We start from the raw sequence: 17,042 nt of genomic DNA, 5'->3' as shown, positions 1-17,042 counted from the left end.
TAGTAATATAAAGGGATATCGGTGGACATAATTCTAAGATCTTTGAAGATACCAAGAGCTGAGAAGACTTCAGAAAATAAGACAGGGCACTTTGATCTTTTTCAAAATCAAAAAACTTGAATAGACCTCTTTTTTATTTTCCAGGGGACGTACAAAGCATTACTTTCTCTGGCCCCTGAATAGAACTGGAAACCTGCACTGAAATGCCCCAAAGCCTCTGTTCTGCAAGCAAACAGCTGTCATCATTGTTATTCGCTGAGACATTCATTCACAGTGCACATCCTTTTTTCCCCCTGTAAGCATTAGTGTTGTCCCTTACAGAGGACAGCACCTCCTAAAGCCCTGTGTCCCATGCTTCCCTTAAACAAATGATCCCCAAAACTCCCTTTTGCACTTGCTGAACCAGCAGGAGCAGCTGGCTCTGTCCTGCAGAGTGCCTAGGGTTGGCAAAGCTGCAGGAGTTGCCAGCCTGGGCGACCATGGCACTCCCACAAGCTTTGCAGGATCCTGCAACTCCAGCACATGGACCAAAGCAAGCTTTCATCTCCTTCCAACAACAGGCCCCCTGGTTGCCCTAGCTCTGACTTGACCCAGCGTTGCATTCAGGGAAAATGATCGCAGAATGTGTATTTTTGCCTGAACTAGTGTGAGCCTGGCTGCCTTTGCAAATGGTACTAATGACGATGTGGTGAAACAGGCTTCAGCACAAGCTCTCAGGGGCCTGGAGATCGTGGGAATGAATCTTGGGTGACTACACCACATTTCCTCACCTTTGCTGAGGTAGCTTAGGTGTATGCATTTATATTGCAGTTACAATTTAAGACAACCAGAGGAGGACAACCTGTCTTCATTGACTCCTGTGTATGTGGCAAACACCTGTTGTGATTCTGATTTAATTACACACAAAAACTTCTTTGAGCCAGATGGGCATAATTTTTATTGCTTCTATTGCTATAGTAACTGAGTGGTTTTAAAAAACTCTACAGATTAAGGGTGTCATCTGTGATAAGAGGTGCTAGTAAATCTGCAGAAGTGTTGCACTCTTCTAGGCTATACAGCAGGAGGGTTATATGGTATGTTCCTGAGAGGAAATGGTTCCCATTATTCTGCATGAGGAGTGAAACATCTGCTGGAAGCTTTCTGCAGGCTTATTGTCTGAGCTAAAGGAAAGGCTACAATTAATTATTATGGGATCTCAGAGATGGAGTTGCTATTTTGAAGCTTTAGCACAATAACGTAGTTATTAGCTTGGTTTCATACCGTTGCAGTCTCCTGGAGAGAGTATCACCCTTCAGTGAGCCATAAACTTTAGGCAGCTAAGGAAATTCTTCCCAGGCTTGCTTGTTATCAGCGCAGGAAGATCTTAATATTGGCTAGAAGAACGCTTTCTAAAAGTTTGCTATGTTAATGCCAAAGTTTGCAGGTACATGCCCTACTCTGTGTAGAATCATAGAATCGTTTTGTTTGGAAAGGGCCTTTAAGATCATCAGGTCCAACCATTAACCTAGCACTGCCAAGTCCACCACTAAACCATGTCCCTAAGAACCACATCTACACATCTTTTAAATACCTCCAGGGATGATGACTCAACCACTTCCCTGGGCAGCCTGTTCCAATGCTTGACAACCCTTTTGGTGAAGAAATTTATCCTAATATCCGATCTAAACCTCCCCTGGCACAACTTGAGGCCATTTCCTCTCGTCCTGTCACTTGTTACTTGGGAAGAGAGGCCGACACCCCCCTTGCTACAATCTCCTTTCAGGTAGTTGTAGAGAGCAATAAGGTCTCCCCTCAGCCTCCTTTTCTCCAGGCTAAACAACCCCAGTTCCCTCAGCCGCTCCTCATAAGACTTGTGCTCTAGACCCTTCACCAGCTTGGTTGCTCTTCTTTGGACACACTCAAGCACCTCAATGTCTTTTACCTCTTAGCAAGACATGAAATTAAAAAAAAAAAAAAAAAGCCTTCCACTGGAGGTGCAGTTCCTCCTATATTGATTGTAAGCCTGTTGCCGTCAGGCTTTTCTCATTATCTTTTGTGGAAGGAACTTGCGGGTTTCCTGGGACCAATTCATTCATTAGAAATAACTGATGGAGTGCGTGTTTCCACCTTCAGAATGTAGTTGTCCCATTGCTGTGTTGGTTGACCTTCTTCTGACACGAGTGTCTTAAATTTCTGATAGAAGAGCATTAGCTCTTTGTAGTCCTGCCCACAGCAACTGGACCAATTAATGAGCATTAGCAATTATTATATTAGTATTCCTGTAGTATCTGTGAGCTGTTGAGAGGATGTTCCACATGCCAGACACTATATGAACCAAGGACAAAAGCTGCACCTGCACTCAAGAGCTTAGGTCATTCCAGAAAGACAGAGGCAGAAGAGCCACATAAATGGAAACCCAAGATCAGTGGTAATACACTCAGGACAAGCCAGACACTGTAGTCTGACTTAGTGTTTCCCCTGTAAGGATATCCAGTTATCCAACATGCAAAATTCAGCATGATGAAAAATTTGATCAAGCAGACTTAGCTGATAGATGAGCTTTAAACTACCACAAGCCTCAGCTGCCTTATGAAAGATGTGCACAGATGGCACCTGCTTCCATGCCCGTCTTTTTTTTTTCCACTCAGGTGGGTTAATGCAAAGCCACGGGAGACCGAGGAAATTTCCATCCAAGATTTCCTTGAGTTCAATTAATTTGTTCAAGAAGATCTGCTTCTCTCAGACTAACAGAAACAGGCTATTACTATTTCACAGCCTAATGACAAATGCAAGCATTGTCATTATTAATGTTGTTTCCAAATCTTGTTTGTGCCCACCTGGCTGCATTGAGACATGCTTTTTTGGTGTTAGATTTTATTCATTGCCTCTTTCACATATGAAAAGGCCAAGAAGCTGTGAGCAGCAGAATGTGTCACCTGTGGAGCCTCTGATTTCTGTGCAGGACAAGATCAGTGCTCACTCTACTAGGGCACTATTTGGTTTATCTCCTTTCCCTAAGATCTGTTTTCAATGAACTTGTATTTTCATCTTCTCCATCCTTCTGGCATATGCATGTTTTAAATCAACCAGTGGTTTCAGTGGTTCTTCATTGCTTAAGCAGCAATTCCTTAACAAACCAGATGATGCAGGTGCAAGGAGTAGTGAGCTGAAAATCAAGAACTAGGTAGCACAGTGAAGAAGTAGATTAAACCAGAGTTTGTCAGCTATGCATATTGTGATTAAAAGCATCCTGGGAGTCATGTAGGAGAATTTATTTCAGTTAACATCTAAGATGCTATAGCTTTCCCTACATCTGTGCTCCCTCCACAATTTATTCTCTTAGTTAAACGTCGAAGACTCTCTTGGATCATAAATTCTGATTTGTTCCATAATGCGTATCACTGTTGGTTTTTTTTTCAGTCCAATTTTAAACATGTTGTGAAGACTGTTACACGGATTGTAGATGTTATTGTTGGGAAGATATACCCTGAATTCTTCTCCTTGTCATTTCATCATGACTGTGCAGGAGGTGTCAATACATATCATAAAGAGAGCAGGCTTTCTGCACTTGTCTCGGTTTCCAGAGACATTCATGTAGGACACAAATCTTTGGTATTAGAGGAGAAGGCCAGTTGGCTAACATATCTGTTGGACTAGGAAGTTGTAGGATAAGCTCTTTCTCTAGTCATCTCATTCAGACTTGCTCCACTGCTCTTGCTTTCTGGGTCCATGCGACGGCTTGCTGATAGGGAATGTTGTTCACATGCAGAGATTTACTGCTGTGGGTTGCTGAGCACCAGGAAGAGTGACTGCACAGGCCTACCTCCATCCATGCTGAACAACCCTGAAACTCCCCAGGCCAGAGGACAGTACAGAATAAGAATGAAGGGAAACATGTCCTTGATCTGCTGGTACAACAAAGGGCACTTCCGTTTCCTGACCAATGCCTATTCACCGGTTCAACAAGGTAAGCAATATTCCTACTGCTCATCTGGAAAGTCCACGTGCTTTATGTGACAAGGCAAAATGAGTCACTGAGTTTGTTAGTAAGCCTGAACAAAGAGCATGATCATAATATCCTAGAGAGTAGCAGTAGTGATGACTTCCCTTTTGTGTCTTCCTACAGCTATTCTTTTTTCCCGTACAAAGGTTAAAAGCCTACTGCTAATGCGGCCTCCTTTGCCTGAGCTGGTGGAGGCAGTATCCTTTTAGGTATAAAGATTATATCTTTGCTGATGGTCGGAGAAAGGAAGATGGTTGTTGTATAAAACTATACTAGCCCATTTGCAAAGCATCTTGTAGGATTGCTGCTACAGAAAAATTAATAAATCTCATGATGTACTTAGAACTCTGAGCAGATCCTACAATTAATTTATCTTATACAGTAAAAACTTAGTCACAAACAAATGTCTTTTTGCCAGAAGTAAATATGATTAAGGCTTCCTGTTGTATGTTAAATTGATTTTAGCAGTTGATGAAAAGAAACCAAAACAGATAACTCGGGTAGTTCAAATAATTGCAAAGAGCTTCTTGATACTGACATTTTTTCCTTTTCAAAAGTATACAGATGGTTTTAAGAAGGTTTGGAAACTTCTGTAAGATACAATATGGTTAGCTAACTCTTTGAAATTCGTCTTTCAGTGAAAATATTGTTTGAGTTTCTTTTAATTTTTATTATTGAGATTTATGTGTAACTGCCTGAGACAAATAAGAATAACCTAAACCTTTGAATGTAAAGCCACCAATTCAAAGGCATCTTGTATACTCTTGATCTGAATCCTGAGTGACTCTCACATGTGTGTACAGGCTACAGAAGCAAAGTTAAGGCCTTGAATTACTGTATGGCAAGCTGAGAAGTTGACTTAGTGTGTTGTTCAATGCCTTGCCAGAAGGCACATTACCTTAGCAAAGTGCGGCTGATCCCAAGGAGTTCGGCTGGGCACCCCAGCAGAGTGAGGACTTGGTAACTCAGATGGACTGGTGTCTGAGCACAGATGCTGAAAATAACGTACGTGAAGGAAGTATGACATTTTGGGGACCCTGCTGAAGCCAGTCCCTGGAGCAGTGTTGCTCCCCATGAGGGGCGTTCACCATCAGGATTTGTGCCGTTTCCCTTGTGCACTTTGCTGGATTCAGATTATTCAGCTGCACTAACTGGACAAGAGTTATCACTACACGTCACCTGGTTTTTATAGGCTAGCACAGAGCCTGTGGTTATAATTCATAAATATTATTAGAAAAATACTCTGTTTGTAAACGTCAGCATTAACCCCCCCATTAAAAGAGGGAGCAAAAGCAGACTCTCTGCTGGCAGCATCCTTACAAGCAGCACACAGAGGTGTGAGCTGTTGTGCTCCTGGTTGACCTTGGGTCTGTTTTGGCATAGATGGGATTGTAGATTGCGTGTGTGAGGTAGTTTAACGTCCACTGATTAGGACCTCTGTGTGTGATGGGCAAGACCCACCCAACACATTGCTCACGATATAGTTCACGGTGAATCAGAACAGAAAACGGAGACTGGCTTTTTAAAGAGGGAGGCTGGGGGGAAGAGAGTCTCTAGTGGAGAGCTGGGAACAGATGGAGACTCGGTAGGAAGGCAGCAGACCAGATTGCCTGCCTCCGATTTGGCATCTCTGAAGTCAGTGCAGCAAAACTAGTTTAAACCAACTTGAATCTGGACCACCAAAGTCTCCTCTAAGGCATGTAAATACAGAGGAGGAAGAGGAGGAATCTATGCTACTTGAGGCAAGCCTGTGGCACAGACCTGCTGAGCACATGTTAGACAGGAGAGGAGGTAGGGCCAAAGGGGAATAAAACCCACACAGTGTAGCTGGACAGAGACTGGCGCCAATGGGATCACCTGACAATGCATGGTGTGTGTTTGCACTTGGTTGAGCATAAATGTTGACGGAGGTGGAAGAGGCTGTGAAGAGAAAATCTTAAAAACAGAAACCAAGAGATGGTCAAAACAAAACTTATGATGAGAAAAGAGGTGGATGTAACTAATGAGCTATTTATTGCAATTTAGAGGAAAGTCGAGCAGGTAAATCTCGCCTGTACTCGGAGTGCAAATCCCCCAAGCCAGAGGTACCAGGAGGGCAGTACACTTGTCAGAGCTGATCTATGAATACTATTCTTAGATGCAGCAGGTTATTTATTATGGATGTTTTGAACCAACATGTCATAATACATCATCTCAGATGGTAAAGGATGAGTCTTACTCATCTAGTCTTGCAAAAGTGTCCGGCTTACTCTGCTATCAAGTATGAAGTTTCTGCCTAGAAAAAAAATCAGTGGGGTTTTTAATTTCCCTTAAGCTTTAACCTGAGTTTAATTTTACCTCGTATCTGTATTACAGAAGTACTGAGAAGCCAAAAGGGATTGGGACCCCCAGAGAGTAAAAAGTTACCCTTATTATAAAGCAGATGATGTATATGCTGGCCTAAACCTCCCCATCTGTGGGACATGGCTGCATTTTTTTTTTCCACCCTAGATCTGGTGCACACTTTCCCAGCATCTCCATTACTATGTTCTAGAAATAACTACAATCTTTTCTATTTTTCATATGAAGCAGGATGGATCAGGCAGCAACCTCACTTGCTGCACAGCAGGATGACCAGAATGACATCTTTAGCAAAAACTTGTTGAACTCAAGATCTTTTTAAGAAGCAGCTTCTTTCTGAGAAGAGCTTTCACAGCTGCTCTTCACCAACCAGCTCTATGTAAAAGCTAAACGGACAATAGCTAAGGATAGAAAACAAAGCTTGGGCCACACATGCAAGGACTAAAGAGCTGCAAATGGTGTGTTGGCATTTCACAATGACTTGTGGGAGGATGGGAGATGTTGTGGAGGCATCACAATTGTATGAAGCAGTTGTATGAGTCCCTGTGTGGTTCTTAGCCCAGGCAGAGCTGGTGTGAGGAGTGTCTGCTGAAAACCTAGTTTCCTGAAAAAATCAGCTTGTGAGATTTGCCCAGAACTCTAAAGTCTGGGGAAAGACACATAATGTTAAAAAGTATGTTTCAGGACAGGGAAGCTTAGGGTTTTAACTTTAGATTTCCACATGTCCTTTGTGAGACTACATTCAAGAGGTTGTATCCAAGGATGGTGAGAGTGGGGATGAGGCTGGAGGACTCTGATGGGAAGACCTTGAACATTAGACCTTGTACAATGCTGACTATCTGCAATTCTGATAAAAAACTGTAACAAATCTAAGTCCTGATAAAAAGCCATATAGCACTTGGAACATGCCGTGCCCCCTCTGTTATGTTATGAAATCTCAGTGCTTGCCAAGGTGGATCCAAGTGCTAGTACTACTGAGCCTCCATTTTTAAAAACCATGATTCTAGCTCCTAAAATCACAGATTGGCTTAGGATAAGTGTTTGAGGAAACAAGCATAGGTACACCTTTGTCTTTCTGGTTGTTTCATTTGGGATTTGGGGTAGTATTTCCCAAGTTTTGCTTGATGAGAATACAGCTTAAAAACTTTAAAAAAATGGTTTTTAAAAAAAAACACCCCAAAAGCTGATGCCTGCCTGCAATGGCAGCATCATGGCTGGCAGCTGGCACCCCCTCCAGCATGCAGGCAAAGGCAGGCGCGGACGCAGCGCAGGTGGTGTGTTCCCTGGAGTACTGCCAGGGACCCAGGGACGGGAACACAGCGATGCTGGGGGAGGACCAGGAGGGGAAATAGCTCATTGGATGTGCCAGTGAGTCAGCTGGCTTGGGACCACTTGCCACAGAGACCTGCAGCTAGGAGGGACCTAGCTCCGGCAGTTGTCTTCCCTGGAGGGGTGGCCTATGGCTGTGAAACAAGTCTAGGAAAGGCTATAAAAATAACGTGCGTATAAAGCTATTTATATTCTCAAAACAGAGGAATGTTACATGGAATATAATAGAAAGTGAGAGGGAGTGTATGGTACCCACATAGCTGCCACCGCAATGCTTTTTTTTAAGGATTGTGAATACAAAACAAATTGCAAAGGAAATATAAATCCTCCAAAGGAGGAGAGGGGGAAGAAAGAGAAGAGAGGAGAGCAAGAGGAGAAAGAACGAGATTTTTTTTTTTTGTGAAACGCTGGCATCAGGAACATACTTACCCTTTCCTGACCTGTCCAGGTGGGGTGGCAAGTGATTTTGCAGCACTGATGCAGCAGGCTGGTGGTATATCAGCCCTTTTTACCTCATGCTGGCCAGATTTTTGTAGGACTCGTGAAAAGGATCAAAAATGCACTATAATGAGTATGTGAATGTAATGAAGGATTTTTTTTTATTAATTGGGGTTTTTTCCTCTCCCCTTAGGCTACATTTACACCAGCTTGGGGAGGCAGAGGTGAAAAGAGAGTATATTGAACAATTTAGAGGTGCTATCACTTTGGACACTTGAGAAATCAGACTTTAAAGACCCCAAATAAATGGCTGCATGGCTCAGCTGTAACATGACATTTAGTATGTATCATAAGTCTTGCTTCAAAATAGAGCTTGCCAGCTAGGACTGCACAGGGGGCTTGACAGAGATAATGGATGGAATGAGACTTCCGGCTTAAGGAATGAAATGGTGAAGTCTGTAATCAAACCTTGAGGAGCATTTTAGGGATGATTGTAAAAGAGTTGGCAGAAGGAAGGCACTATGAGTTTGAAGGCTTGAGAAATGAGCAAGCCCAGAACTGTACCTGTACTGAAACAATGCTGAGAAAGGGTGCAGCCAAGACTGTGCTTCTCTAGACCTGGAGAAAAATAGTGTAGTGCCTGGGGGAGAGCAGGGATCCTCACTAGACAGTGTGCTGTAGGCATGTAGCAAGAGACAGTCCATACCCTGGAGAGGTGACCATCAGCTCTGTGGGGACATAAAGTCAAAAGTTAGGGAACAGACTCCTTAGTAAAGTGCTACAAGTTTGTTTTACTTATCCTTCCCTCCTACAAGCAGCTTCCCCCAGATGTGGAAAACACAGAGGACAGGAGGAATAAATCAGGGAAGAGCTAGGGAAGTTTCTTAGGAGAGTGTTGGACTCATAAATACTGCTGTAGTGTTGGAGAAGGCCAGGTCAAAGATGCACCATGTGAGGGAACAGGGTCCATTCTTGGGGTAACCTGCTCTAGGCACCACATCTTTGTCTATGCAGAATGGTTCGTAGCTGCAGAGGACTTGTTGCCTTACCACAGATTTCTGCAGGAGGCAGGATACTCATCCCCTGTGATGAGCACAATTATCTAGCCAGCTGACCAGGCAGTGCAGGGAACATGACTCGCAGGGAGAGAAATGTGTGCTTAGCTCCACTGAGCAACCTAAGAGTAAATCTGAGCTTTCAGAGATACTGTGGTTGTGGCTCCTTCAACTTACCAGCCAGCATCACCTCTGTCTTGACTGGGTTTAGCCAGTGGGCTCCTTCTTACTGTATTTTCTTTTCTTTGTCACTTAGCACCCAGTGGAGTGGAGGTACTGTTGCTCTTGGCCCCCATGGGTGGAGATGAGCAAAGGATTTAATTTCAAAGGACTCATTTGAGACCTTCAGAACTCAAAGCATAAAATATCAAGTCACAGCTCTAGACGTGACCATAACTCATTGTGAACCAACAGAGGAGAGACTAATACACTGTCTGTAGGGGGCTACCATGAGACTATGGCAATGTGTGGTTTCTATATGTAAAAGTGTTTGTGTCTAACACCTTTTCATTTCCAACTGAAAAATGATCCCTCTTCCCCTTCTGCTTGCTCAATGTACAACCAATGAAAAAAAAGTCAAATTAGCATCTCTGTTACAGATAACTTCCCAGTTTTAGGGCAGAAACGGTCAATAAGGTTTATGTTATAATAAACTGTATATAGAAACTGTATCTTTTAATTGCTAGACCTGTGATGTAGATTTAAAACTGTTATGTTTCTAATTGATGCAGGAGTTATAATTAAGAGAAAAAGTGGAGAGATTCCATGCCCGTTGGCAGTTGAAGCATTTGCTGCTCACCTTAGCTATATCTGCAAATATGATGACAAATACAGCAAGTAAGTAAGAATATGTGCATGCATGTGTGTGTGTGTGTGTGTCTGTGTATGTGTGTGTGTGTATTTCTTTCACTCCTCCTCTGTTGCTGCAATGTTTGAGTTCTCCATGTTGAGCTACGGGCGAGGGCCCAATCCTGCTTTCATGGAATTAATCTCTCAGAAAACTCCTGTTTCCAAGAGCAAAAGCTGGCTCTGCACAAGGGCAAAAGCTGCATTGCTAGTGTTGTTTTTCGCTCTATCTACCCATCCACCAGTCAAAAAAAAAATTGAGACTTATGTTCTTAGCATCTTGTAAATGACTTTTAAGAAGTGTTGGGAAGATGAGCCAGCAGGCTGATGTTCTTGGCCACTTCAAATGGAAGGCTAAATCGAGAATTCAACAAGGGTCTACCAGCCCCACAAGTCTCTCAGGCTAGCTCAGCTCTCCACCCCTATCGGCTGATGGTGTTTAGGTGATTATCTGATATATGTGTCACCTAGAGCCAGAAGAAAAGGAGGTTCAGTTGTGGATGTAAATCTGATCTAGATGATCTGGGAGAGCAGAATGTAGATCTGGCTCCTGAATTCCAGTTGGGGTCCTCAGTGTTAGCTCTTAATGTAGCAGGGAGAAACAGAAGTGAGTAAGAATAGCAGTGGTGAAGCTTGGCTGTGGGAATAGCAATGAGGTGCAGAAGATTTCAAGAACTAAAAATTGAGGAGAGAGAAAAAGCAGCAGGGATTTTCCAAGCCAGCTTTGGGCAAGGCTGCAAGAATTCAGTAGAAGAGATGAAAAAGGAGGCGGTGGTTGCTGGAGACTAATGTTGGGAGCTGATCTGAGGAAATCAATACAAAAAAGAGGTGAGGTAGTAGATTTAAATGGTTACTAAAAAAAAGAAAGTAGGAAAGTAGGAAATCTTATAACTGAAGAGCAAATATTCTGATAGTCTAGCATTAGTCAGAACCTAAATATAAGGATGTCAATCCTTTCTAGTTCTGCCTTATGGACAGGTGTTCCACATAGCAGCACTGCATGCTCTGGCTCTATCCCCACATCCTCCCATCTACTGTTGACAGCAGCAGCAATCATTCTTTGCTCGCAATAGAGATAAACAAGAGGAGAAGCATCAGCAGTCTTCTCTAAATTGTAACGTAATGTGCCTGAGGCTTTTTTTTAGTTACAAATTGAAGGGATTCAGACCCACAGCTCCTGTCACATGGATGTTTGTCATGGGTAAGCTCAAGGAGTCTGTATTGGTACTCTTACTTATGGGGAGTGGTACAGAAGTGAGAGTGTTGCTGAGGTTTTGCTTCTGAGAGCAAGGAAGTCCATTCTTTTAGACACTAATAGAAATCTCCAAAAATTGTGCAACTTAACTGTAAATGGCTGTCAAATACATTGTACAATATTTCTTAAGATGATACTTGCACTAGGTATTAAGTCCTGGGCCTGCTTCCTCTCTGGCACTGCAGAATCTTTGTCTGGGGTTATTATTTCTTGCATCCCAGCTGCAAGTGTTTGGCTGAACAGTGCTTTTCCCCTCCCCTTCTCTCTTGGCTTTCTAGGTATTTCATTTCTCACAAACCAAACAAGACCTGGCAACAAGTATTCTGGTTTGCCATCAGCATCGCTATAAACAATGCCTACATCCTCTACAAAATGTCAGAGGCCTACCATGTGACAAGGTATAGCCGCGCACAGTTTGGTGAAAGACTTGTAAAGGAGCTTCTGGGCTTGGAAGACACCTCACCCTCCCATTGATGCATTGTTCTTGGTGGCGTAGGCAAGGGGTGAAGGGTGAGCAGAAGAAGATACCACACCCAGAATGGCAAAGCAAGGAACTTGTGACACCACCAGTGCTGTCCTTATCCAAAATGCCAAGTGATGCCACTAGAGAGGTGGAAACTTTGTTCCTAGTAGCAGCTGGACGTAAACATGTCCTACAGAAAGTGCCACTGGGAAGCTGACACAACATTGCATATGTGAATGCCCTGTGGGAATCTGTACGCCAGAAATGGACTTAAATTAGTCATCTCTCAATAGCGTTTGTTGAACAGGGTCGTCTTGTAAAGTTCCTCTTGGGCTAAGAGCTTGTTGTAAGCTGACATAGCTGAGTAGTCCTAGGTGGGCATTACAGAAAAGTCTATACCTTACTTGGAGTTACTCAACTCTAGGACAAGTTGAGTAACTGCACCATGGGCTGTGGTTGAGAGTGCCTGCCACCTTGTAAGGCATCGCTGCTGTTCTCCCAGTGTGCTAAATGAAGGAGTTCACATACACGAACACTGAAGCAAGTCTATTCACAAACAAAACCTTCACAAGCAGGCAGCCAGGAACTGAGGACCAGTTAAGACTTTTTCTTTCTATCTTTTTTTTTCTTTGTTTTTATTAATGTAATGTAAGGCAATTTGATCCCAGTTAGAACGCAGCAAAATTAGGAGAAACCAAATACATTAGTGAATTTAAAATGGAAATACATGGCATTGATTTTCTTTTTTAACCAGGATGAAATATTTTATACACAAACAAACAGTGAGTAATATTGTAAGTATTGAGTAAACCAGCCTCACATCTTAACTGCCATGGTCAGTGTACAGGTGAGAAATCAGAATATAAGAATTATATGTTTTCTTGATTTCAACTGTATCTTAAATGTTGCTTAAAAACCTAATGTAATGGATTGTTAAGTTTTTAGGAACAATTTCTTTCTTTTCCTTTTGTAACTGTCAAGACTTTTTTGGTCCATTTTAGAACTTCATTTGGCACACAGTTGGCAGGAAAAACAAATAAGTCATTAATAGCAATGAGTTTTCCATTATCACTGTGGGGTGTTCTGTAGGAATGCTTCTTGTTAGAATTCAGGGCTTGTCACAGTAGTTGTAATTAAGCAGATATTACACGTTTAGCAAAATGACATAGCATTGTGTTTTACAAAAAGAAAGAAGTCCAGTTGCAACCAGACCTTAAACCTCACCAAAACAGAGCAAGCCCAAAGAGTTCTCCTGTTCTGAGTAACGCTGTAGAGGACAAGCATTGTCATGAGCTGGTGCCCGTGACTGAAACGCTACAGTTTGGTGACTGAAACGCTACAGTTTGGTGCTGGTGGAATCTGAAGGCTGCTGAAGCTATGGGAAACAATGCCAAGAGAGACAGGTATGATTGAAACAGGGGAGAATTGATACTGACGTGAAATACTGCCCTGCCCTCTACACATTATTGATTTCAGTCCGCAACTCAATCATCAAAAAACTCTGTATTCGAAAGGTCAGCAGTGATGGACACAAACAGAATTGCATTAACTTACAGAAACCATATTGCTCAGAGGACCAGCTGGTTTTAGGTCCCCAAGCCTGAAAAGTTGTACTGAAGAATGACTTGGGTTGATTCAAGAGGAATGGAGTGAGTGATTTCTTTATCAGAGTAAACCTCCCCAGGTTATATGTATCTATCCCGCAAGAGACAATAGAGGGTAACCAGCATGGATCTGAGAACTCCCGGGATTTCATCATTATGTGATGTGCAGATGTATAGCATGTGAATCATTCCAGAAGAAGAATCCCGCAGGGGTTAGTAAATTACCGACTAGCCCAAAGAGCATCCTTGTGCTGACATCTTTCTATTATTTCCACCAAAGTCTTATTTGTTTGGAGTAGACTTTGGAAGATCTTACCTGGCTGCAGGGAAAGTAAGGCGATGGCCGACTCCACGGTGATTCTGTTTGCATTACAGCCTGGAGACTGTCCCACATGTCCTGCTCTGCCCACCAGCTGCATGAGGTACAGCAGTGGGTTTCCTAAGCCCTGCTTTTCACTTCTCGGTCCATCCAGGAAATGCATGAGAAAGGACAAAACCTTGTGCTTTGAGGCCTTCTAGTCTCAAAAGGAAGGAGAGGATTTGTGCCACTCTCGACCTTGGCAATGCCAAGCTGCATAGGAGCCCAAGGATGTGTTCAAAACTTCTTGTCCCTGTGGAGAACTGAGACCACCACTCTTCAGACTGAGTGTGCAGTAGCTGGTTCTCATCAGTTTTCTAAGTATTCAAAGGGGCAGAGGAGCTAGTGTGAGGCATGAAAAACAAACGTTCTGCAATATAAGCCTATGATTTCCTTTTTTTTTTTTTTTAGGAAACTCCACAGAGGTACCAGAAGCCAAGTGGCATTCTTGGTGTTAGCTCCTTGCTTCAGACAATGTCAGTCCTGTAAATTTATGTGGTAGTCAAAACTGGGGCAGTAAGGAAAGGTCTGGCTGGAACTTTGCTGATGGGGCAGCTTGAATGAACAGTAGGTGCTGGGAGCCCAGATTCCTTGCATTCCCCTGCAATTTGCAAGACACACATGCCCCCAGCAGAGATGGGGAGGTTTGCAGGACCTCCTAGGAGACACTTGGCACTTCTGAGGAGTAAGCACAGCACTCTCCAGCTATGTCATAGCCCCTTGAGATAGATCTGGAGCCCTTGGCCAATTGTTACATTACTTTGTGTGCTTAAAGGCTTGGATCTAGGCCATCTCGTACAGAAAAATGTCGTTTCTTTTTCAGGTGACAGTAGGTCGAAGGCCTTGGAATGTTTAATTTTCCACTAATATGTGCTGTTAATTATGTGGATTACTTTAGCTAAAGTCATGAGGTCCTAGCTTTTTGCCTCAGGGACTGGGTCCTGAGTAGTTTTCCCTAGAATTGGTGTTGATGGGGGATTACACAGTGGCTGACTATTACAGGGAAGATGCTTTAGTCTCCTTTGTAAAGGAGAAAAATGAAGACAAAATTATAGCTTTGCAATGAATTTCATTTTTTTAGCCTTAACCATCCCTCATCATTTTGAACTAGTGTCCTAAACATGCACAACCATTCCATAAATGAGCAAAAATATTTATATATATTTATATGTACAAAATGTCTGAATTTTGGCTCTTGAAGCCAACCAGCAAAAGCCACCAAAGCATAATCTATATCCACGGATGACTATTCCACCTCATCTTCTCCATTGATTGACTGGGAGTGGATAGGGTTGGGGAAGGTTAAGATTTCTCCTTGAAAAAGCATCTTGCACTTTCTGTATTACTACAAATGAGGCAAAGTAATTAAGGAAGAAATTGAATCATTTTTAAAAGGCAAAAGTTTGTTAACTGCAGCTCAGCTTCTGTAGCATTTCCTTTACGGCAAACCAGCTTACTCAGATTTGGTTCCCCACCTGCTTGTAACACTAAAGCTTCTCCCTAGTTAAAGGAAAAGAAAAAGGGGGTTAGTCTCAAAGTAGTGCAAGGATGCTAGTTATAGTGTGCGCGTGTGTGTTAATTGTGCAATGGCTTGTGAAACTATATCAAGTTTGGGGTTGTTTTGGATTGTTTTGGGTTTTTTTGTAGCCTTGAGACAATCTGGGTAAGAGATCGCAAAGCTCAGCAGTAGCTAAAATGCAGTGGAAATGCCAACCAGGTCACAGAGGAACATCTCTAAATTTTTCCAGGGGAAAAAAAAAAGGTTTGAAGCTGAAGTAGACAAGGGAGCAGCAAGGCTCATTTTTCTCCTGCTGAACTGAATTTTCATTCACGCATACTTCTGAAAACTGAAAATTACTTATTTATGGTATGCAAACTTTGTTTCAAAGAAATGACCAGTTAGACATACTGACCACCTTCTATGCACAGTACTTCTTTCAAGAAATGTCTGTCCTGCCACGATCCATTCTTGGAAAACATTTCTTTTCCCAGTGTGTAATATAACACTCACTAGAGCTTAGAAGCCACTGTGAAATGTTTTCCACTGCTGTTGTCTCAGTTGAAAAATGCTTCAAGGGCTTGCAGAAACTCTGCCACTTTTTGCTTCAGACCATTTATGCACTTGACACTAGGGCACAATTTAAAGAAATCTCATCTACGTTTTCCATTTCTATTCTCTAGCCCCAGCCTTTCTGCATTTACAAGGTAGTCCAAGAATCCCAATTTATAGAAGTCTGAGTGTCCCTAATGGGTACAACTTTGTTTTCTTCAGACACTTCCTAGAGAAAAATAATTTTAGCTGTTTCCAGACTGACATTGGACAGTGACTCAAAACAGCATTCCCGTTCTTTACCTCCAGCTACACTTCTATGGCTTTTTTTTTTTTTTTGTCTGAAGAGATTTTTTTTTCCTTCTAACATTTCTTTAGTAGTCTGTCCTAAGCTCGTGAGTAGTGAAAGAAGCTTCCAATATCTCAGTCTTACGTGTCTTGTTCCCCTAGTCCTGGACCTGGTTTTAGTGATGAGTGGGGGATTACGCTGCACTGATAATTCTGCCCATCATCTGTGCTACTTTCCATGCAAGGATTGCAAAGTGCTTTAACAACCTCAGCACTCATGAGACATCATTAGCTCCTCAAACAGGAGTTTCCCCTTCCATAATCAAACACCGAGGTACAGCACAGGTAAGGGGGTGAGGAAACTGTAAAGTGCAGTTCACACTCCTGCTGATTAAGTCCATGTTCTGCGTTTTTCAGTCACTTGGTTCTTGTTCAAATGTACTTTTCCAAACTAGAAATGAAAACATGCTGAACATCATCCCACTCTGAAGTAAGGGCTGTGGGACTTTGTCAGCACAGGTTCCTCACTCCATATAGGCCAGTATGAGTCAAAACCAAGTTGCACTGAAGGTAAGAGAAAACTGGATAAAACATAGCAGCCCAACCTGCCTAGAGGAACTTAGAGGACATAAATGGAGAATCTGAAGCTCTGGTATAGTCCAGTAATCAATGTGAAATTCAGAAATAATTACTAAGACTGACTTGAGAAAAGTCATGAGGCTTAGATGGTATATGAAGTCTTACATCCATCTCTGTTGTGGAGTTTGCCATGGCACTTTCTTATTGCTAGGACTGATGTAAGATTAGTTGTTTGTAAAACAAGAGCTCATCTCAGTCTGGTTGAGAAAAACATTCAAGTGTCAAAGGAATGTTAGCAACGTTTCACAAATGCAAGGAACTCTAAGCTCGAAACATGGATATATGTGGCCTGTCATTAACTAGGATATTTTGCAGACTGATCACGTCAGCATCTGCTCAAATGCAAGCCTGTCACTAGTGCTACTTGATATATATTCCTTCTTGTAACTTTTCTT

General features: G+C 42.5%; 1 protein-coding gene across 1 annotated transcript in view; it reads left to right on the top strand.

The window, feature by feature from the left end:
- Positions 1–11,719, top strand: part of PGBD5 (piggyBac transposable element derived 5) — a 66,239-nt gene extending 54,520 nt beyond the window's left edge. Inside the window, exons 6-8 of the mRNA XM_068414609.1 lie at positions 3,751–3,946; positions 9,876–9,981; positions 11,524–11,719. Coding sequence (XP_068270710.1) covers positions 3,751–3,946; positions 9,876–9,981; positions 11,524–11,719 — 498 coding nt within the window. The remainder of the gene's footprint in view (positions 1–3,750; positions 3,947–9,875; positions 9,982–11,523) is intronic.
- The last annotated feature ends 5,323 nt before the right edge of the window (positions 11,720–17,042 follow it).

The sequence above is a fragment of the Nyctibius grandis genome, chromosome 1, assembly GCF_013368605.1.
Source record: "Nyctibius grandis isolate bNycGra1 chromosome 1, bNycGra1.pri, whole genome shotgun sequence".
NCBI lineage: Eukaryota > Metazoa > Chordata > Aves > Nyctibiiformes > Nyctibiidae > Nyctibius > Nyctibius grandis.
This window is presented reverse-complemented; position numbering and strand designations above follow the sequence as displayed.